This window comes from Pristis pectinata, chromosome 5 (genome assembly GCF_009764475.1).
Source record: "Pristis pectinata isolate sPriPec2 chromosome 5, sPriPec2.1.pri, whole genome shotgun sequence".
NCBI classification, from domain to species: domain Eukaryota; kingdom Metazoa; phylum Chordata; class Chondrichthyes; order Rhinopristiformes; family Pristidae; genus Pristis; species Pristis pectinata.
Window position 1 is genome coordinate 52075835 of NC_067409.1, and position 24473 is coordinate 52100307.

Here is a 24473-nt window from a genome sequence, read left to right on the forward strand (position 1 = left end):
TAACAAACAGAAAGGTTGTTGAGTGATTTTTTAAAAGAATCAACACAGCATGGTTTGAAGCACAGTATTTCTCCCCTTATCTTGCTCACCCTCACCGTCTGCCTTTGTTTCTTCCCTTTCATTTTTTTCTTACTTAACTTGTTTCTTAAGTAAACATTCTGCAGTAACCTGGTGTTTCACTATACCCATGGTATTTGAGTAGATTCTAATGGTGTATTTCAGTTGTGAATGCTGAAAAATCACACAGGCAATCCTCTGATGTCATCTCAATAACAATCAGCCAGAATGCCCAATTTACCATTCACTGGATTCCATCTTGACTAATGATTGCAATTTGTATCATTCAGCAGAAAAAACTTAGTGAGCCTGCTAAACTCTTGAAGGATTTTGGTGGGCTCTTTCTTTGGCAAACTCCCACCGTTGTTACTGAAAACTAACTTGTTTTCTCTTTCCCAGTTCTGACTAGAACCTGAAACTGTTTCTTTTTCAACAGATGCTATCTCAGCATTTATTTTTGTTTTTATGATGGTGTACATGGCAGATCACGTGAATGTCCCCTGCGTGTCTTGCTGATGCCATAAATAAAGGTGCTCTTTCTCCATCCCCGCTCCCTGCCCCAAATACAGCAAAGACCCTAGCGGAAATGTGGTCCAATCATGGGCAAGGAGATGTTAAAGATGACCTTTTCCTTGATCTGTTGCTTAAAATATTACCAAAAAGAGAAGTAAACCTGAAGATTGAACCTGGGAATTGTTCAGGTTTCAGCAAAAGACCAAAGTATTGATAAAGAAACTGTAGAACACAAGACTAATCTAGCAAGACACAAATTGTAAAACCTTCGCAGGATGTGTTTTTTTTTAAAGAAAGAAATTAACAAAATTAATGTTGGATCTTCACAGAGTGAGGCAAGAGGAATTATGTTGAGCAAATAGAAGCAAAATTAACTACTTTGTCTGCCTTCAGAGAAGAAGACGGACAAAAAGCTGGAAATCGTGGATTGAATGAATCAGCATCTGAAAGACATTAGCATTAGTTAACAACAAAAGAGGCATTGGAGAAATTAATGGGATTTGAACCATTGAATTCCCAAGACCAAATGGGTACTGAAGACTTAGTCACTGAATATATTCAAGACACTAATTGCCACACTATAGAAAAGATTTGATTGCATTGGAGAGTGTGCAGAGGAGATTCACCAGGATCTTGCCTGTGATGAAACATTTCAGTTATGTTGGAAGACTGGATAGGTTGCATTTGGTTTCCGTGGAGCAGAGAAGGCTGAGGGGGAGATACAAAGTTATGTGTGGCATTGAGTATATAGTAAGAAATGGAAGAGGTGTTTAAGACCAAAGGGCATAGGTTCAAAGTGAGGAGAAAGATGTTTAGAGGGGATCTGAGGAATTTTTTTCTTACCCAGAGAGGGTGGTTGAATTCTGGAGTGAACTGCCCAAGAAGGTGGTGGAGTCAGGTACTCTCATTGCATTTAAGAAGCTCCTGGATGACAACTTAAATCAGCAAGATATAGTAAGACCAACTGCTGATAAATGGGTACTTGATGGTATAGATAATAATGAGTATAGATAGGTACTTGATGGTAGGTTGAAGGGCCCGTTTCTGTTCTCTATGACTCTGTCAAAGATCGATAGTTCTGTTGATTATTAATGAAATCAAGAGATGTGTGTTTAGTTCAGGAGCACAGAGGTAAGAGGTCAGCCATGATTTATTGAATAATGCAGGAACTGAGTGGCTTTCTATTACTCTTAGGTTCTTAATTAATGTGATGGAGTTAAGGACTGTACGGAACCTTTAAATTGGTTTAGCAATGTTTAGAACCTAGAGGGAGCCCACCCCCTTTTTTTGCAGGCAAGACACTCCATACGTGGCTACCTGCAGATCCAAGATTGAGGAGTCAGTGAAATGATTGGTTTTTAAGCTCAATTTTGTATGTATTTTTATGATGTAGAATTTAATGCAAAAAAAAATTAACACATTAATTTCCCTGTGTTAATCATGCTTGTTAACTGTGTTTAGTTGACAGTCCTAAGACTATAAGACATAGTAGCAGAATTAGGCCATTCGGCCCATCGGGTCTGCTCAGCCATTCGATCATGGCTGATTTATTTTTCCCTCTCAACCCCATTCTCCTGCTTTCTCCCTGTAACCTTTTGATGCCCTTACTAATCAAGAACCTATCAACCTCTGCTTTAATTATACCCAATGACTTGGCCTCCACAGTTGTCTGTGGCAATGAATTCCACAGATTCACCACACTCTAGCTAAAGAAATTCCTCCCCATCTCTGTTCTAAAGGGACGTCCTTTTATTCTGAGGCTGTACCCTCTGGTCCGAGACACTCCCACTACTGGAAACATCCTCTCTACGTCTGCTTTATCCAAGCCTTTCAATATTCGGTAGGTTTCAATGAGATCCCCTGCTCGTCCTTCTAAACCCCAGTGAGTACAGGCACAGAGCTATCAAACATTCCTCATATGTTAACCCTTTCATACCTGGGATCATTCTCATAAACTTCCTCTGGACCCTCTCCAACGCCAGCACATCCATCCTTGGATACGGGGCCCAAAACTGCTCACAATACTCCAAATGTGATCTGACCAAGGCCTTATAAAGCCTTAACATTTACATCCTTTTATATTCAAGTCCTGTCGAAATGAATGCTAACATTGCATTTGCCTTCCTTACTGCTGACTTAACCTGCAAGTTGACCTTTAGGGAATCCTGCACCAGGACTCCCAAGTCCCTTTGCACCTCTGATTTCTGAATTCACTCCCCGTTCAGAAAATAGTCTGTGCCTTTATTCCTTCTACCAAAATGCATGACTATACACTTCCCTATGCTGTATTCCATCTGCCACTTCTTTGCCCATTCTCCCAACTTGTCCAAGTACTTCTGCAGACTCCCTGCTTCCTCAACACTACCTGCCCCTCCACCTATCTTTGTATCATCTGCAAAAACAGGAAAACAAATAGAAAGAAACAATTAAAAATACCTTTTGCTTAAATTATTCCATCTTAAAAGTTGTTTTGACATTGCCATTTGATATCTTTTTCCTCTCCACAAGTATAAAAAGATGCTTAGCTTATTTCATAATTTGATTAACTTTTAACATAAAAAGAAAAAAGAGTAATTTGTACTGGCTTAAAATTGTTAGGGATATTGAGATTAGTTTTATATACCCTATCTTAGGAATTATGTAACAGAGTACAGTGGAGATTTACCAGAATTGTTCCTACTATGGAATGTTAGAATTTTTATAATAGAGAAGTAAGCCATTTAGCCAAAGCCCTAAATTATTATCCCACCAATGCTTATCTAATTCCTTGATGACATTTCCACTAATAGTAAATAAAAATAGAAAATGCTGGAAACACTCAGCAGGTCAGGCAACATCTAAGGAAAGGGATATGGTTAACATTTTGAGTCCTGGACCCTTCATTGGAGCTGTGAAAGAGAAAACAAGTTGGTTTTGAGTTGCAGTGAGGTTAGGGAGGGATGGATAGGAAAAACAAAATATTTCTGATGGAATGTAGCCAAAGCTCTGGGAAATGCCCAGGATGCAAGGCGCTGCTAATGAAGAGAGAAAAGCTGAGCCACCACTGCTGATGGATGACCTACAGCAGAACTGGCTTGTTCAATAGCGAACAGTTCTGATATCTTACAGGCAGTGAGTTAGAGATTATAACTGCCCTGTGCTGCTTTTTAAAAAAAAACTTCTCATCTGCCTTATACCTTTGCCCAAAATTTTACATATGTGCCATTCCCACCTTGATTGATTCCATGAACCATCCACTAATGGGAACTGCATCCATCTATTTAATCTAAGTAAAACAAGCCTTGGTCTTGTATGCCTTTATCAAATTTCCTTTCAACCTTCTTAGCTTAGAAAGCAAAACTTCAATATGACATAGCTGAAATTGCTGAGCGCTTGAAACCATTCCACTAAGTTTTTCCTGTTTCTTTAAGGCCTTCACATCTTTCTAAAGGCTGAAATTGGCTCAAATATTCCATTTCTGGCTTACCAAAGTTTAGTGAAGGTTCAGTATAAATTACCTCCTGTTGCACCCTATACCTCTATTTGTGAAACCTAGCTTCCTGTATGTTTTTCTGATCACTTGCTAAACGTGACCTCAAGAACTTATCAGCTAGTGCATCCTGGTTGGTCGATTTCTGATTTCCTTAGGAATTGTGCCATTTTCTCTCTATTGTCCTTCCCTATTTTTACCAAAGTACATCACATTTAATACATTTCTCTGAATGTTTGGGGGTGCAACACCTGTCTTTTTACCTCTTCCTTTCCCACCATCCAGGGGCACAAACATTCTTTCCAGGTGAAGAAGCAATCCATTTGCACTTCCAGTCTATTCTACTGCATTCATTGTTCACAATGTGGCCTCTACGTTGGAGAAACCAAACGCAGATTGGGTAATCACCTTGTTGAGCACCTGCACTCAGTCCTCAGGAATGACCCTGAGCTTTCAGTTGCCTGCTGTTTTAATTCACCATCCCACTCCCACTGTAATCTCTCTCTGACCTGCATTGTTACAATGAGACCCAATACAGGCTCAAGGAACAATGCCTTATCTTATACCTGGGCATGTTGCAGGACTTAATATTGGATTCTCTAATTTTAGGTTACATGCACTTTTTGTCAATATAAGAACCATTTTCATCCTTCTTTCCTTTTCTCCCTATGTATAGTCTGGCCTTCTGAATATGTCCCAGTATGCCATAACCACAAATTTCGAGACCATAGTTACTTATCCCATCTGCCACATGTGTTCACTCTTTCAGAATAATTCCCTTGTTTCATCTATGTTTTGCTGCTACCCAGCCAAGTTAGTCACTTCCTCATCTGAAATACCAACTGTTTCTCTTCCCATAGATGATGCCTGACCTGCTTAGTTTTTTGAGCATTTTCGAGTTTCTGTTTTTATTTCGTGTTGGTTCAGTTTATCTTATCCTACATGCATAGGTCTAGCTCATCAAACAGGCCCTACCACCTCATAGAGTCATACAGCACAGAAAATGGCATTTTGGTCCAACTGGTCTGTGCTGACCAAGATTCCTATCTAAGCTAGTCCCATTTGCCCACGTTTAGTCTATCCTATCCAAGTACCTGTCCAAGTGCCTTTTAAATGTTGTTAATGTACCTGCCTCAACCACTTCCTCTGGCACCTCATTCTATGTACTGACCACCCTCTGTGTGGAAAAGATTGCTCCTCGGGTTCTGGGTGAAAAAGGTTGCTCTTCAGGTTCCTATTAAAGCTTCCCCTCTCACCCTAACCCTATGTCCTCTAGTTCTCGATTTCCCCAACCCTATGAAAAAGACTCTGCGCATTGACCCTATCTATGCCCCTGATGATTTTATACACTTCTATAATATCACCCCTCATTCTCCTATGCTCTAATCAATAAATGCTCAACCTCTCTCCATAACTCAGTCCCTCGAGTTCCAGCAACATCCTCGTAAATCTGCTTTGCACTCTTTCCAGCTTAATGGTAAATTGGTTTATTATTGTCACGTACCGAGGTACAGTAGAAGAACCTGTCTTGCATACCATCCATATATATCATTTCATTACAACAGTGCATTGAGGTAGTACAAGGTAAAACAATAACAGAATGCAGGATAAAGTGTTACAGTTACAGATAAAGTGCAGTGCAGATAGACAATAAGGTGCAAGGCCATAATGAGGTAGATTGTGAGGTCTTATCGTACTAGGGGACTGTTCAATAGCCTTATAACAGTGGGATAGAAGCAGTCCTTGAGCCTGGTGGTACGTGCTTTCAGTTTTTTGTATCTTCTGCCCGATGGGGGGAGGGAGAAGAGAGAATGTCCAGGGTGGGTGGGGTCTTTGATAATATTGGCTGCTTTACCAAGACAGCGAGAAGTGTAGGAGGGGAGGCTGGTTTCCATGATGTGCTGAGCTGTGTCCACAACTCTCTGCAGTTTCTTGCTGTCAGGGGTAGAGCAGTTCCCATTCCAAGCCGTGATGCATCCAGACAGGATGCTTTCTATGGTACATAGATTAAAAATTGGTGAGTGTCAAAGGGGACGTGCCAAATTCCTTTAGCCTCCTGAGGAAGTAGAGGCACTGGTGAGCTTTCTTGGCTGTGGCATCTGTGGTCGGACCAGGATAGGCTACGGGTGGTGTTCACTCCTAGGAACTTGAAACTTCGACCTCAGCACTGCTGATGTAAACAGGAGCATGTGCACTGCATTTCCCTTTGCAGGGTGACCAAAACTCAACAATATTCCAAATGCGGCCTCACCAACAGCTTGCATAACTACAACATAACATCTTCTGTATTTGATGCCCTGGCTGATGAAGGCCAGCATGCCAAGAGCCGCCTTCACTGTCTGCCTGTGATGCCACTTTCAGGAACCATGTACTAGGATTCCTAGGTGTCTCTGTTCTACAACACACTCCAGGGCCCTACCATTCACTGTGAAAGTTCTACCCTCATTTGTCTTCCCAAAATGCGATACCTTACACTTGTCTAAATTAAAATTTATTTGCCATTCCTTGACCTACTCGCCCAGCTGATCAAGATCCCTCTGCAATTCCAGATAACCATCTTCAATGTCTACCTTGCCAGTAACAACTCATTACACAGATTTAGAAGCTTCAAGTGACAAAACTGTTCCATTTAAGCCATTTCAACTGATCCTATCAGGGACACTCCCTTTGTTCTTCTACCTTCTCTCCTACTAAAAACTGATTTGCATCTCTTTCCCAGTTCTGATGAAGGGTCACATACCTGAAACATTGACTCTCTCTTTCCACAGATTACCTCAACTCAGACAAAGGAACTTAACTGTCCATTCAATGGCTGTCCATCACTTCACCCTGTTACTGACGTTCCCTTTATTCCACTCATTGCCCTCCCACACCTTCTGTTACCTAGACTAACTTGCTTCTCCCTCCTCACTTCTAATGAAGGGTGTTTGACCTGAAGCATTAATTGTTTTTTCTCTCGACAGATGCTGTTTCATTGGCTGAGTTCTTCCAGCATTTCTGTTTTTGTGTCAAATTCCATCCATTTCAAATTTTGTTTCCCATCCATGCTGCTACAAATCCTTTAATTCTATTGCCTCAGTTTCTCTGACCTACCTTTTATGTGGGACTTTATCAAACATTTTCTAAAAATCATATTGCTGATACCTACAGCATTCACTTCATCAACCTTCATTATCACCTCATCAAAATTCTCAGGTTGGCCAAACATAATTTGCCATTGACAAAACTGTGCAGGCTCTCCTATATCAATGCAATTTTTTCAAGTGCCTTATTTTTTTTTCCTGATTATTTTTAAAAGCATACACAGCTAAATAGCCTGTGATGCCTCACACCCTTTGTTGATCCAGGGTATTGCATTTGCAATTTTCCAGTCATTTGGCCACATCTCTATATCAGGGGAATTAGAAGATTATTGCATGTCCTTCTGCAACCTCAACAAAATTTACAGCAATCTGGGATGCATCCCATCCAGACCAGATACCTTTTAAGCAAGTCAGGCTTGCAGGTACCTCCTCCTTGCAGTTATCACTCCATTGATTTCCCTATTATCTCCCGTTATACTGAGATGTTAGCTGAATTCTCTTCCTGGATGAATACTGATACAAAGTACTCTGTCTGTATTCTCATTATCTATCCACACATTTCCTCATTCATCCATAATTAGTGACACAACTCTTGCTACCTGCTTATTATTTATGTAATTGTAGAAGACCTCTGGGTTCCCTTTGACCTTAACTGCCATTACTTAGTTATGAGAAGTGATAAAAAGCAGTGTCTGGATGTTAAAATAGATGATTAGGTAAATTGACAAAACATTTTATTGGTCATTTGGTACGAGTCATTGAAATTATGGTATTATAAAATGAAGGCAGTAGAGTGGAATATTTTCTTTTTATACAAAAAGGTTGTTTGAACAATGGTGATGGAACTTTAAGTCATTTTGTTTTAAAAACAAGAAATTAGAATTCTGAATAGCTCTTAAATGATGGTGGGACATGCACTGTGGGCCATCAGTCCTTTGCTGTAAAATGGTATAATTCTGAATGCATTCCTTTGAGTCAAATGTTGGGAGACCTACTCTGTTCAAGAATGTTTAATAATTTAAAAAAATCTAAAATTATTGAAATATACAGAAGAATATGCAGATCTAGATCTGATGGAAGTCCACTGACCTGAAGCAACAGCTTGCTATCCCATCATCAATTTTGATATTTTTAATATAAAATCAGAAAATGCTGGAAATGCTCAGCAGGTCAGGCTGCATCTGTGGGAATAGAAACAGGTTTAACATTTCCAGTCAAAGACCCTGTTGGAGGCAGAGTAGAACTTATTCATGTTCTGCATTCTTGGAAGAAAAGTGAATATTTTCAATGCCTTTTTCAGAATCATGGGATGGCATGTTGCCTTTCCTAGTGTCCAAGTTCTAATTTACCTCAAACTTGAGCCTCCAAACTTTATGCCTTTGTTAACTATAAGGATAATTTGAATGTTGTCGACCAATTTGCAAGATAGAATGCTCTTCTAACTAGAAGATTATCAAACCACTTGTTTGGCAGAAGTCATGAAATTAATTTTTACTAGTGGAATAGGCTAAACTTCAATATTTATATTATTTTGGTAAAAAGTCCCTTGCCCTATATATCACAATATTACATCAAACTTTATAAAATTGCAATAGATATTGATTTCTCAGAATTGTAGTTCTTTACCATAAGAATGAGAAGTCTATAAAAACTGGAAGAATCAGAGCATTTAATGTCTCCATTTTATTTGCCACAGGACTATCAAAAATCAGACCTGCCATCGTGTCATTGGAGGAATGGTGTGGAATCCAATACTAAGGAAGTCTGTATCTGTAGAACAGTTGGAGACCAGAAGTCTTCCTTCTCGTTCTCCCCCATCTACACCTGATTGGTAAATGCCTTTATCAAATTTTACTAAATTATTGAATGTGCTTAATGATTTCAGTAGTGTAAGACAACATCTGCTTAATTTCAATAGTGTAAGACAGAACCTCCTAGCAGAAGTAGATTGGGAGCAACTGCTGGAGTGGAAAACAATATCTGATATGTGGTAGGCGTTTAAAAACAAGGTGGTAAGAGTTCAGAGTCAACATGTTTCTGTAAGAGTAAGAAGTAAAGATGGTAAGTTTAGGGAACCTTGGTTAACAAAGAATATTGAAGTTTGATCAGGCAAAAGAATGAAGCGAATGTCAGGAAGCAGAAATTGGTATCAAATGAGTCTTTCGAGGTTTATAGGAGGTAAAGGAGGGAACTTAGGAAAGAAATTGGAAGGGCAAAAAGGGGCCATGAAATGACTTTGGCAAGCAGGATTAAGGACTCATAGAATCATACAGCATAGAAACGGGCCTTGTCAGTCCACTTCGTCCATGCCAATGGTAATGTGTGTCTACACTAATCCCACTTTCCTGCATTAGGCCCATATCCCTCTAAGCTTTTCCTTTCCAAGTACATTTCCAAATACCTTATCTGGCAGCTTTTTCCAGATATTTATCAACCTCTGTGTGGAAATGTTTAGCCCCCAGACCTCCTAAATTTCTCCCCTCTCACCTTAAATCTGTGCCCTCTAGTTATAACTCCACTGCCTTGGATAAAAGATTCTGACTGTCCTACCCATCTCCTCATCATTTTATAAACCTCTGATTATGGTCATCCCTCAGCCTCCTGTGTTCCAGTGAGAATATACCCAGCCTATCTATCTTTCCTGATAACCACAGCTCTCCATTCCAAGCAACATCCTGGTGAATCTCTTCTGCACACTCTTTATGGCTACCACATCCTTTTGTAGTGTGGTGACCAGAACTGTGCATAATACCCTGTGCTCTCTGACTAGTGTTTTGTACAACTGCAACACAACATCCCAACTCTTATACTCGATGCCTCGGCCTGTGAAGGCAAGCGTACCAAATGTCTTCAATACCCTATCCAGCTTTGTGGTGACTTTCAGGGAGGTATGAACTTGCACCCCAAGGTCTTTCTATACATCAATGCTCCTAAGATCCCTGTCATTTACTCCATACGTCCTACCAGAATTCGACTTCCCAAAGTGCATTGCCTTCTCAAAGAAGAATCCTAAAACTTTTTATCAGTATGTTAGAAGCAAGAGGGTAGCTAAGGAAAGAGTAGGTCCCCTTGGGAACCAAAGGGGTAATCTTTGTGTGGAGTCAAGGGATGCAAGTGGAGTACCAGGGAAAATGATATTGAGGCTGGAGAGTCAAGGCAGGGATATTCTAGAGCACATCTGTATCAGGAAGGAGGAAGTGTTGGAAATATTGGCACAAATTAGGGTAGATAAGTCCCCAGGGCCTGACAAGATCTATCCAAGGATGCTAAGGGAAGCAAGGGAGGAGATATTACTGGAGCTCTGACAGAGGCTTTTGCATCTTTGTTGGCCGTGAGTGAGATATCAGAAGCTAATATTGTCCCTTTGTTCAATAAGGGCAGTAGAGATAAGCCTGGAAACTACAGGCAGATGAGCCTTGCATTAATGGTAGGAAAGTTGTTGAAGATTCTGAGGGACTGGATTTAAGTTCACTTGGAACTGCAGGGACTGATTAAGTGGACTCAGCATGGTTTTGTGCAAGGGAGATTGTGTCTCTCAAATTTGTGCATTTTGAGGAGGTAACTAAGAAAATTGATGGTAGACATGGTCTACGTGGACTTTAGTAAGACTTTTGACAAGGTCCCACATGGTGGCCTGGTCCAGAAGGTATTGGTTTATTATTGTCACTTGTACCGAGGTACAGTGGAAAAACTTGTCTTGCATACCAATCGTACAGGTCAATTCATTACACAGTGCAGTTACATTGGGTTAGTACAGAGTAATGTAGTACAACAAGGTAGATCGTGAGGTCATAGTCCATCTCATCATATAAGGGAACTGTTCAATAGTCTTATCACAGTGGGGTAGAAGCTGTCCTTAAGTCTGGTGGTATGTGCCCTCAGGCTCTTGTATCTTCTACCTGATGGAAGAGGAGAGAAGAGAGAATGACCCGGGTGGGTGGGGTCTTCAATTATGCTGGCTGCTTCACCAAGACAGCAAGAGGTAAAGACAGTCAAAGGAGGGGAGGCTGGCGTCCGTGATGTGCTGGGCTGTGTCCACAACTCTCTGCAGTTTCTTGCAGTCCTGGGTAGAGCAGTTGCCGTACCAAGCTGTGATACATCCAGATAAGATGCTTTCTATGGTGCGTCGATAAAAGTTGGTGAGAGTCAAAGGGGACAAACCGAATTTCTTTAACCTCCTGAGGAAGCAGAGGTGCTGGTGAGCTTTCTTGGCCGTGGCATCTATGTGACAGGTGCATGTACACCGCCCCCTTTCCTGAAGTCAATGACCAGCTCTTTTGTTTGTTGACATTGAGGGAAAGGTTGTTGTCATGACACCATTCCACTAAGCTCTCTATCTCCTTCCTGTACTCCGACTCATCTCTGTTTGAGATATGGCCTACAACGGTGTTATCATCTGCAAACTTGCAGATGGAGTTAGAGCAGAATCTGGCCACACAGTCATGAGTGTGTAGGGAGTAGCAAACTGGATCCAAAATTGGCTTCGTGTTGGAAGGCAAAGGTAGTAATGGATGGGTGTTTTTCTGACTGAAAGTCTGCAACAAGTGGTGCATCACAGGGATCGCTGCTAGGACCTTTGTTGTTTGTAATATATGTATAATTGACTTGAATGAGAATGTAAATAGTCTAATTAGTGAGTTTGAAGATGACACGAAGATTGGTGGAGTTGTGGATAGCAAAGAAGGTTGTCTAAAGATACTGTGTAAATAGATTAGCTAGAAAATTGGGTGATGGTGGCAGATGGAATTTAATCTAGACAAGTGTGAGCTATGCACTTTGGGAAGTCAAATTATGGTAGAACATATCAGAGTAAATGGCAGGGACCTAAGGAACATTGATGTACAGAGAGATCTTGGAGTGCAAGTCCATGTCTCCCTTTAAGTGAAGATACAGTTGGATAGGGTAGTGAAGGTGTGCTTGCCTTCATAGGCAGAGGCTTGAGTATAAGATTTGGGATGTCATGTGGTGATTGTAAAAACAAAATTGGTTAGATTTTAAACTGTACTTGGAGTATTGTGTGCAGTTCTGGTCAACACACCACAGGAGGGATGTTATAACAATAGAGAGAGTGCAGAACAGATTCACCAGGATGTTGCCTGGAATGGAGGGCTATAGTTATGAGGAGAGATTGGGTAAGCTAGGTTTATTATCACTGGAACATAGGAGTCCTGAGGGGTGACCTTATAGGAATTTATAAAATGAAGGGACAAAGACAGGACAGATAGTCAGTCTTTTTCCCTGGGTAGGGCACAAATTTAGGGTGAGAGAAGAGAAAGTTAAAGGAGATCTGAGAGGTTAAGTTTTTCACACACAGGGTGGTGGTTATCTGGGATGAACTGCCAGAAGAGGTGGTAGAAGCAAATATAATTACAACGTTTAAGAGTCATTTGGACAGGTACTTTGCTAGGAAAGGCATAGAGGGATACAGGCCTAACGCCAACAAATAGGATTAGTGCAGATGGACATGACGATCAGTATGGACAAGGAGAGCTGAAAGGGCCTGTTTCTGTGCTGTATGATTCTAGGATTGCAACTAGAATTTGGAGGACTGCTCAGTAGTGGTAATTTCATTATGCTTTGTCAGAATAACAACAATCATAACTTTCAAACTAGGCATGTATTCATAATGATTCAGCTAAATGAAGGCCATCTATTTTCCAAATGGGATGTAGAATTGTCCCATTTTCCTATTGCACAGCTGGTTCTAGTGTAGCATCGACTAGATTCTTGGTGTTAACTATCTTTTCTCTCAGCCATGATGGTAAGTATCTTAGGGAAATGTAAGAATAGATGGGGAACAATTACACTTGGAATCTAACTAAATTGTACCAAAATTAAAAGAAGATGTGTGTCTGTGTGTATTGCTTGTACGAATGTGTATCTTGGATCCAACCCCTCATGAAGATTGGAGATGACTAACTAAAAATTCTGACAGTAAAATGCTATTGTGCAATATGGAAAATGCATGCATTTGAATGTACCATTTTGCTTTCCTGATGTGGTGTTTATATCACTTTGAGTGCATTAAACAAATCAACTATTCTAGCAGAACCTTGATTGTACCACACATTAAAAGTCATTTAACCCTTGCCCTTGCAGAAATATCAAAGGACCCTTTTCTGTATATCTTTTGCCCTTGCAGAAATATCAAAGGACCCTTTTCTGTATATCTTTCTGATTCCAAAAGCAAAGTTGACTTGATTGTCATTAATCAAGACATTTAAAGAATTCATGAGAGTAGCAACAGGAGAACAGCAGCTGAATTAAATAAATCTTCATCCAAGATTTTGTTTGTAATGACCCCATAATTACAGTTTAACACCATGTATATCGAAACTTGGAAAAACCAGGTTGAATAAATGGTGCAGAATATTTTGTGTGGATGTTTTGAGAGGTTGGGGTGAAAAGTGGTGTAACCCCAGCTAAAATATTAAGTTCCATAGTGAATTTTACAAGTTTGGTCAAGGATCCGTTCATGTTTCAGTCCATAAAATGTTCATATGATTGTCCATTTTATTACAATAATGATATCCCCCTTTCAAATAGAAATTGCAAGTTCACAAATTTAAATTTGTGTTGGGTCATAAGAGGAGAGATCCAACAATTTGATTCTTGGACTTCATTTGTAAAGATTTGTCAAGGTGAAATAAGTTTTTTTTTCCCCATAAATGTAATTTGTTTCTACAACTAAAAGTAAGTGTGCTAGAGTTATTAGGAATCTCCCTTCATAGTAGTCGTGCGTAAACTATGAAGGTTGTTTCAACTGCATTTTTCATATTATACAGTCAAAATAAACATCAGATAAGTTCTTGGCTATTGCCTTATATGAAAACTCTTATGTACATGTAATTTCCTTCCATTGAAGAGAATACATCCCAGAGAACTTGCATTGCAGGCTCCACTAATGTTGCTGTAAAACTTCCAATATACAGCAATGGATCAGAATTGTGCTGAAAATTGCCAGAACAATGACTCAAATTGAAGTTAGAAATGTTCATGTTAATGGGTCAGAGAGAATGATATTGAGTAACCTGCTCCAACTAATAAAAGCTTCACCAATTTGTATTGCTAATAGGCCAAGTCCAAGAATAAGGCACGATGCTCAAAAGCCACGGCATTCCTCCGTAGATAACCTTGCCACCGAGATGGCATATATCACAGAAAGTGAAGAGGTGTTTTATAACTACAAGGCAAACATTCCAACGAACGCAACTAAAATTGATACAGAGTCCAATCCAAAATCTGCATCACACAGCTGGTACGTCATTTAAGAGTTGTGTCAAATAGTAGAATTAACAATGTTATAAAGTTATCTTCTCCCACACACAAATCTGTGGGGAAAAACAAGGATTTTTTTTTTGCCCTGTAACATACCCTGGGAAGTCTTCAACCAAAATAAGGAGCTTCAATTTCCTCTATTGTCATCACAATGACTATTTTCAGTTTTGAGGTTGTACTAAATGTCATGTCATGCATTTTCCAAAATCTTGTGAATGTGAGGTGTCCTTTGTTCACAGTAAATTCCATGTTATGTAGTTTTGTAACATGAGGGATCTGCAGTGGTAGTCTGCCTTCCACATAATTGATATTCTTGCTGAAGTCATCAGATTTTTGTAGGGCTCCTGTTCCTTGTACTTTGGATTGTAAGATGCAGAGGATTGTTTGCCCTTGCCAACCAGCATGGCATTGCTAGTTTATTTTAACAGCATCCTTAGGGAAGACCCTATGAATGTTCTCCAACCATTGTGATCATCTCTGGTTTGGCTATTAAAGAGAGGAAATCATCTCCTTTGTTCTTCTGTTTCTCAAGATTTCAGTCAGGCTTCTTTTGGGGACCTTTAGTCTGTTTCCTCTTATGAACAATCAGAATAGGCAGGTTTGGTGGGTTGCTTTACTGGCTTCAACAGAAAGGACTTTGCCCATGAGTAGTGTCAAAAATGCTTTTTTAATACATTACAAATATTTCAAAAAACAATGTGGTGCCACAAATTGAGGAAATATACCAATCTCACATGTTTTAATTTTGCACACTAACCTCTTATGGTTCTCCCTTGTCTATTCCACCTGTTGCTGCTTAAAAATAAAACTCCCAGTAGGTTTGCCAGACACTATCTTCCTTTCATATATCCATGTGACTTCATCAAATAGTGTAGCTTTTTTTTTGTGCCCTATTACTACATCCTTCATAATAGACTCTAGCATTTTCTTTACTATTGATAATGTTAGACTAAAGAGTCTGCAGTTCCCCGTTTTCTCTCCATCCTTCAGTCAAGTGAAGGGATTAGTTCAAGTGGGATGTTTCCCTTGAAACAAAGCAGGATGAGGGAAAATTAGAAAGAGGGGATCAAATTTATGAGGTTTTGATTGTGTCTGTAGGGAGCAATGCTTCCACTCACAGAAGGACCAGTTATTGGAGAATACAGATGTAAGATAGTTTACAGAAAAACTAGAAGGGGGAAAAAAAACTGGTTGTTACATTTTTGATGCAGTTGGTTGTTATGACAGGAAGTGGCTGTCTGAAAGTTAATGGAAATAAATTCTGATGCAACTTTAAAAAAAAAATGAAGGGATATATAATTAAGAAGAAAAAAGCAAGGCTGTGAGCGGTAAAGCCAATTAATTGAACGGAATGAATCGCTCTTTCAAGTAGCTGCCGTGGACATAATTGTCAATATAACGCTGAGGATAATTGTCAGGGGACAACTTGCACCTGTGTTATAAGATACCCGCATTATTAATGAAACTAACATTACCTAATTTCCATCTTGGAGGTCTTGATAATAACTGAAACTGTGTTCTATAGAGAAGTGCTACCTGACCTGCTGAATAATCCCAACATTTTCTACTTTTATTTCAAATACCCAGTGCCTGCAGATATCCAAATCCTAGCCTAATATAATTGGCATTGTGTTAGACTAGGAATTGGGAGCAATGTAAAATTGCTTAAGAGCCCTTGAGTGCTGATGTATAGAGGGATTTTGGGATCCAAGTCTCTAGCTCCCTGAAAGCAGCAACATGAATATATAGGGCAGTAAAGAAGCCATATGGCATGCTTGCCTTAATCAGTCGGGGCAATAAGTAGAAGAATCAGGAAGTCCTGATGCAGCTGCATAACACTTTGGTTAAGCTGTGTTTGGAGTATTGTGTGCAATTCTGGTCACCCCATTACAGGAGGGATGTGGAGGCTTCAGAGAGGTTAGAGAGGAAGTTCACCAGGATGCTGCCTGGATTAGAGAGTATTACTGTTATAAGGGGAGGTTGGACAGACTTGGATTTTTTTTTCCTTGAAGTGTCAGAGGCTGGGGGGAGTGCTGATGGATGTTTATAAAATTGTGAGGCATAGATGGGGTAGATGGTCAGAGTCTCTTTCCTAGGATAGAAATGTCAAATACTAGAGGGCATGGCCTTAAGGTGAGAGGGGAAATGTTTAAGAAAGATGTGCAGGGCAAGTTTTTTACACAGAGAGTGGTTGGTACCTGGAATACGGCCAGGTGTGGTGGTGGAAGCAGATATGATATCAACGTTTAATGCTACTAATTAATTGTAGGAAATCATGGAAAAGGCAATATACATCTAAATAATTAAAAACAAGATTTATTTTCAGAATTAGATTAACACTCTTCCTGCTTCTGACCTGAATTCTTTTGTGATTATGAAAAGTTAAAGGATCTGTATGCTTTCATAAATCCTGGTATGGATTAATTTGGGTGTGCATAAAGTAAAAATGAAGATGAATATGCCTGGAAAAATTCAGAGTGATATTGGTGTTACTCTTTTACAGGTCAGAGGAACAACAATCACCAAAGTAAGTTGCTGGTTCTTCTTCCCAACAAAACGTTGTTTAAAAAGGAATATGTTGGAAGAATATCAGGGTGCTAGTTAATAGAAAATTTGTGGGATTAAGAGAGATGCAGTGAATTGTGAATCTCCAGAATTTACTTGCTGATTTGTGGCTGCCCAGTGCTTGCTTTGCACAAATGACATTTTTCCCACAGCTGCTTAGTTATTTTGAAGAAATAATTGTCTTATTAAATTCACCAAAGAATGTTGAGGTGGCCTTTAACCATGCTGTACATGTACTTAATATTATGAAATTATTAATACAATGAGAATTGATCCTTTTGGTCCAAATAGAAGGCAATTCAATTTGTTTAATCACATTCCTAAATAAAATGAATTTTCAGTTTTAAAAACATTAATTTTATTTCTAACATTTCCTTTGTTCCTCCCCCTTGGTTAAATGTTCCTTCATCCCCCTCCCCCTCCATCTCTGTGATTTAACTCTAACTCACTCTCCTCTGTTGTTCTTGTTCCTTTCTGAATATTTATATCTTAATGGTTGAGGAGAGAGATTCTGGTGCCACCATTCATTTACATTCCAGATACCCCTTGTATCAGCAACATGCAATTGCAGTAACTAACAATACAAGCATTTTTCAAGCTCAAAGCTGCTGTTCCGTCAGGACTAGGAACAAAAGTAGACAATGAAGCCCCTCAAACCTGCTCAATACTGGCAATTTTTCTTCTTTCCTCAGTCTCAACCTAAAATGATGACTTGCACCTTTTGCCTCCACAGATGACCTGAGTTTGTTTTTCAGCCTACAGTAACCTGCTATTAGCCTCACTTTTTGAAAAGGAGTATCCCGTTGACAATTTTTCAATCCTTTGGCACTTCTTCAGAATCCAAGAATTTTTGGAATAATATAACTAATGTATCAACTATCTCTGTAGCCACTTCTTTTAAAATGCAAGTCATCCAGGCCAGGAGACATATCAGTCTTGAGTCTCACTAGATTGCCTAATGCAAATTCTCTAGCAATGGTGATGGTACTTAATTCCTCCCCAACATTATTCAATATTAATGGGTTGTTCAACGGCTTCCATCATAAAGACTGATGCAAGATGTCTGTTTAACTCCTACTAGTCCAAGGTTCTCCATAACTATTTCCCCAGCTTCATTCTCTAAGGGGTCAATGCTCATTGGAATTCTCTCTTCCTTATATATTTAACGATGTTCTTATTGTCCATTTTTATTTTCCTTGCTAGTTTGCTCTCACGGTTTATTTTCCCTCTCATTGTTTTTGTCCTCCTTTGCTGCATTTTGATTTTATCACAGGTTTCAAATCTACCACTAACTTTTGCTGCCTTATTTGTTTTCCCTTGGCTGTAATCCCTTTATTACTACTTTGGTTAGCCATGAATGTTTATTCCTCCCTTAGAATCTTGCCTCCTTTACCAGATACATTCATGAGTATCATTAATTACCTACATGCTTTCCTGCTGATCTATTGGCCACTTTACTTCAGCCAACTTAATGGAATGAGGACAGTAATTCTATTTATTTAAGTTAAACACAGTTGTTTCTGAACCAAGCTTCGCTCTCTCTCTCTCAAGCTAAATACTAAATTCTATCATACAATCATACCTTGACCACTACTTCCTAGGAGATCTTTTATGCTGAGATTATATTAAACCTGTCTTATTGTTTTGGGTACCAGCGTATGCTGTAAATTACCATAATTCCAGCAAGCTCTGTGCCAGCTTCTGGAGAATGACGTTGAGGGAAATGAGCAGAGCAGGAGTAGGATTGATGGGTTTGCTCCACAGAGAGCTGGCATGGACCTAGTGGGCTGAATGGCCTTCAATGTCATGGTAAGTATAAGATATGTGGTAATGTTCTGTCTACTTCAACTAAATATTTCCCATTTGTGGGTTTTAGACTTTATGATCTGTAATTCTAAGCATAATATGATACAGAAGAAGCCATTCAGCCCATTATGGTCATGCCAGCTAAAAAAGGACCATTCAGACTGATCTCACATCTCACCAATTGGTTCATGGCTTAGTAGATCCAGGTGGTAGTTAAATGCTCTTGTGGAGTCTTTTTGCCTTCACGATCTTTAGATGATATCACCCTGGATGGAAAAAGATTTCCTCAGTCCCTTTGTAATCCTTTTGCAAATTTCTTAAGATCTATGCCTTCATGCTATAAATCTCTGTTTGGGCTAATGATTCCTTGCTGTTCAGCCTATCTAGGCCTCTCATAGTTTATGCATCTTGACAAAACCTCCTTTCATTCTCCTCTGTCCCAAAGAAACCAATAGGGTAAATTGTGCTGTCTTTGGCCTACTCCCCGGACTCCACTTGTACTCTCCCCATGGTCACATTAACCTTGTATGAATGCATGGATCCCATCATCTTGGTGTCCCAATCCTAAAGTTGAGTGGTAAGGACTAGCTGATGGCTGAGGCTCAACTGGCATAGTAAGTTTTATTTATTTACTTACTATGACACAGAAGGAGTCCATTTGGCCCATTGGGTCCACGCTGGCTCCAGCACAAAAACCCATGAATCCTCATCCTCCTCCTAGTTCCCTGAACCCCTTTGGTTTATTCTCACTTACATGTCTATCAGCTCTCCTTAGATGTTTTGCTACTTATACTGCCAGATTAATTGGCTGGACTGTCTTTGGGATTCCGGATAAAACTGGTGCACCCAGCTGAAAACTACATGGTCATGGGGAGAATTTGCAAACTCTACACAGACAGCATCCAGAGTCAGGAATGAACTCCGATCCCTGGAATGTGAAGCAGTAGCACTTGGTGTTCTGCGTCTGGTATGCCCTGACAGCCTCCTGATAGGAAACGAGGTTGGGGATGGAACATTGCCACCTATCAAAATCTGAAGTTTTGTAAGACCTTTTGTATATCTCTGATAAGCAAATATTAACACTTCCTTTAAGGAAAAATAAAGTAACTTGTTTTTTTTTTAAGATAAATGTTCGTATTTATCTTTACCTTACTAATCTCTACTTTGGGAATCCTCATGGATTTCCATACTATGGCAGGTCTGGCAACTGCAGGATCACAGATGTGGATTTCTCCACATAGTGCTGGAGAACTGCAGCACAATCTGGGTCTGCTTCAACTCCAAGTGAAGTCCAGCCATGGAGCAGAGCGTCAGATGCCCCACCATCTGCTGCTCAGCTTGTCCCGCACTTATGGGAATGCCACATAAATCCAGGATGTACTCGAGGCTGGTGGATTCAAGCGCCAGCTTTATTCCACTCATTCTTAGCCTAGTGAAACTTCATAACTAAAATTTTCCATTCTTATGAGCATTTTCGTAAATTCTGCTTTAGCCCTTCAGGTGCTATCACATCTTAAATGCTGTGGTAACCCATTTGTATGCTGTACTTTGTCTGTGAACTAACTAGTGTTTTGTATAGTTCTGTCATGACCACTCTGTTTTTATATTTTGTGTCTTGGATAATAACGTTAAATTTCCTGTATGCCTGTATCTACCAGTCCTGCTACCTTCAGCTTACATCAAATACTCTTTCTTCCCTATAAAATAAAAGCTCATAAAATTCAATGGGTAAAAATCTACCCATATAAATCAATGATGACTGACCTCAATTAATCTGCTTCTCTAAATGTTTCAGAAATTATTGTCTTTCACTTGCTCTTGGGGCAGAGTTGTCACCTTGTATTAATGCAATTTAACCTGTTTGTAGGACATTTGGAGAGATACAGGAGCAGGTTACTGATACTATCAAAAGGCAACGACGATCACTAACATGTTCAGTGAATGGTGTAGACACTAACATCCCAAAAGATGATCTCTGTGTTTCCCACCAATCGGCTGGCATTGATTTGCAATTTCTCGAAACCTATGAATCAATGGCACCAGGAACAACTGAAGATGAAATAGCACCGTGCCAATACTACTGTGATTACAAGGTTAGCAAAACTCAGTGTAAACTACATTTGAAAGCCAAATATAATTATCATTATCTTAGTTTGTAAAGCAATTAAAGTTGGTGGGAGAAAGCAGAATCTTTCAATAATACAAGTTGTTTATTCTTCATTCTAGTATTCTTGATGTCTACTGGTCTGCTCATTTATAATTTAAAATGTCGCTTTGATCACCAGGCCATCGAACATGGAGAGACATAGGAAAGTGAATTTGCATTTGTCCATGAGATGCAAAGAATTCTGAGTTTCTTAAATTCTCACGTGGCTAATTTACAATCAAACTGCACAGTGAAAGAAGAGAGACAAACCAGCCATATCTTGGAAAAACTAAGTCATTTTGTCTGCCACTTTCACTATGTCTAACATTTCTCATCTCTCAGTTAAGGTTTCAAAGAAAATAGCATTTAAAATTAAAATTCCAGTACATGTGCCCATCAAATTTATCTTTGCTTTGTATTACCTTTATTAAAATTCAGAAAGGCCAAGAGTATGAGCATGAAAATTCCCCATTGTGCATTAGGAAAATCTTTACAATATTATAATATACCTGAATTTTTGAGTTCCTTTCAGTCAAAGAATTGTTGGAAGAGAATTCATTTTAATATTATTCAGGTTGAATTACAGATTGAATGGTTGAAGTCTCCTTCTCGCTCCTTAAGGTACCACTATTTAATGTTTGGTACAAAGGAGCTCCAAATTAAATTAATCCTCATCCAGATGTCCAAAGGAACCTATAATATTGGCAGTTTAAAGTGTTATGGTTGCTAAACCATTAGTTGTAATGGAATTGCAATGAATGATTTTGAATAACACTCTGGAAAATTTTCTCTGGCTGAAACTTTAAGAGGAAACAGTGATTTTTTTTAAACAATATGTATGCTTGTTCCCCTTAGGAGGTTCTTGAGTGTACAGTTACACACAAGTACAACAAATATGGAGAAGGATGGTATGAATTATACAAAAACAGTTACTACAAAATTGATAAAGCATTTTTAAACTGCACTCTCACTACTGTGTGTGTCACCAGCCTTACATGATCAGTGACTTGTCAAAGTGCAGCACATCTAAAAGTTCCATTGGAATGACAATAACAGTTATAACTCCTACAACAACTATAAATGTGCAACCTATTATGGAAAATTTTAATGAAGTAGAAACTTTGTGTACCAAGTATCATGTATAATGGATGGACATGTTTTATTTATGCTGTCTCCTAGATTTATTGCTCAGGTATATCATCATTTTTTTATCGATACACTTTTGGGATCTGGCTATCTCTAACAAGATCAAGATTCATTACCCATTGCTTAATGTTCATGCAGGCTCTGCTAGCAAGTGTAGAGAAGTAGTGTTGGAGACTGGCTGTGCAGTCAGGGACAGGTGGATTTCCCTGGTCAAAGTTGAGTTTATTGTCATTATGCACAAGTACATGTGTGCACAAGTACATGTGTGCACAGGTGCAGTGAAAACCTGGAGCAACAAACAATCTGCTGGAGGAATGCAGCGGGTCAAGCAGATCTGTGGGAGGAAAAAAAATGTGGATGTTGTGGGTTGAAACAACAATTCCTTTCCTCCCACTGATGCTGCTCGACCTGCTGAGTTCCTCCAGCAGATTGTTTGTAGCTCCAGATTCCAGCATCTGTCGTTTCTTGTGTCTGTAATGAAAACCTTGCTTGCAGCAGCATCACAAGCACATAGCATCATATAAGCAGCATTCACAAGAAAAACATAAATTAAACATAAATTATACACAACTTTTACGAGAAAGAACACAATTAGAATAAAATTCCATAAGTAGAAACTTGAACCAAATGAACCCTTAGAAAATGTAGCAGCCTTTGCCTATGTATTGTAAGATCTGGAGATCATTTGAGCTTGGTCTGATAAAAGGCAAGTATTTGCACCACATAAATCTGAGATAATAAACTTCTCCAACAAGAGCATCCAGCCAATTCCATTTGACATTCAGTTTCATTACCTTTGTTGATTCCCAACTATCAACATCCCAGGAGTCGCCTTTGATCACTTACTACAGAGTTTATGCCCCCATGCCACGAGCCTAGCTAGCTGACGGGCTACACCAAGGGCTTGCCCAAAGTGGCAGTGGTACAGTTGTAGAATAGAATGCAGAGTCACATTAATAGAAATCCCACTTGTATAGAAGCAAGCTGTACTACATAATATAAATTTGAGGTTCCATTGCAGTACTTGTACATTTGAACAGAATCTACTGTGCTGCATTGGAAACAGAGGTATCAGCAGTCAGTTGCTCCTAATGTTGAAAAGGAGTTTGCTATCACTTCCATACTGGAAATGATGGCCACCAGGCTCAATGCAAAGCTCTAAGCTGTATCATCAAAGTCTACATTCATGTCCTGTGTATCAGGTCTTGTGTCTCTGGATACACTTCCAGCCACATTCTACCCCTGTTTCCAGCTAAGGCTTGCTGCTGAGTTGCAAAATCTGGTGGTGAAGAACTTTCAGTCACAAATTCATGTTCTCCTCTTTCTGGATGTGGACATGCCAGGGGACTTGAGAAAGGAGACAAATCTACTTAAAACTACAAAGCCACCTGCCACAGGGAAAGTCATTGCCAGGGTCTTTCTCAAACATTGCCTTTCAGTGGCTGAAGAGCAGCTCCTACAATATGGATTCCATCCATCTAGACAAATGATGGACATAATCTTTACCCATCTTGTTACATCTTTGTGAGATCTGCTCGTTCTTCTAAACTCCGGTGAGTTTGCAATCACTGGAGTGAGTATCCTCTTGAATATAGGGCATGTGCATGTTCAAGTTAAGATTAAACATAATGAATCAAACTACAATTGTGCTTTCTCACCTGTGGAGTGTAGCTCAATTATGAGCACATTTGTCTTGTGCAAATTGAGAGACTTTATTTGTATCTTTGCATGATAAAGTTGTTCTTGCTTTCCAGAGTGATTCAGTAAGCCATCAACGTGACTTGCTTTTGGTTCGAATGATTCCTGATGAAGAAGGAAAGTTTGGCTTCAATTTAAAGGCAAATGGAATAAATTTAACCTTTTTAAAAAAAAATCTGTACTATTATCAGTTAACAAACATAAAGCTTATTATGCAAAATAACCTTCCTTGTTATGGAATGACGTGACTTGGTGCTCAAAACAAGCACCCCTCCTGTTATCTAGCATTGTTTTTAGCTTGTAGGCTGCAAGCTAAAGTTATTTTTTCATAGAATCATAGAAAGTACAGCACAATACAGCCCCTTCAGCCCACAATGTTGTGCCGACCTTTAAACCTCGCCCAAGATTATCTAACCCCTTCCCCCAACATATCCCTCTATTTGAAATTCCTCCATATGCTTAACTAGCAATCTCTTGAATTTGACCAATGTACCTGCCTCCATTACTGCCCCAGGCAGTGCATTCTATGCCCCAACCACACTCTGGGTAAAAAACCTCCCTCTGATATCTCCCTTGAACTTCCCACCCATTACTTTAAAGCTATGCCCTCTTGTATTGAGCATTGGTGCCCTGGGAAAGAGGCACTGGCTACTCTATCTATTCCTCTTAATATTTTGTGTACCTCTATCATGTCTCCTCTCATCCTCCTCCT

General features: G+C 39.5%; 1 protein-coding gene across 1 annotated transcript in view; it reads left to right on the forward strand.

Moving 5' to 3' along the window:
* LOC127570201 (tyrosine-protein phosphatase non-receptor type 3-like) overlaps positions 1 to 24473 on the forward strand; it is a 143986-nt gene that overhangs the window by 66296 nt on the left and 53217 nt on the right. The window contains 5 exon segments of the mRNA XM_052015470.1: positions 8819 to 8953; positions 14198 to 14380; positions 16904 to 16927; positions 20639 to 20864; positions 23818 to 23901. Coding sequence (XP_051871430.1) covers positions 8819 to 8953; positions 14198 to 14380; positions 16904 to 16927; positions 20639 to 20864; positions 23818 to 23901 — 652 coding nt within the window.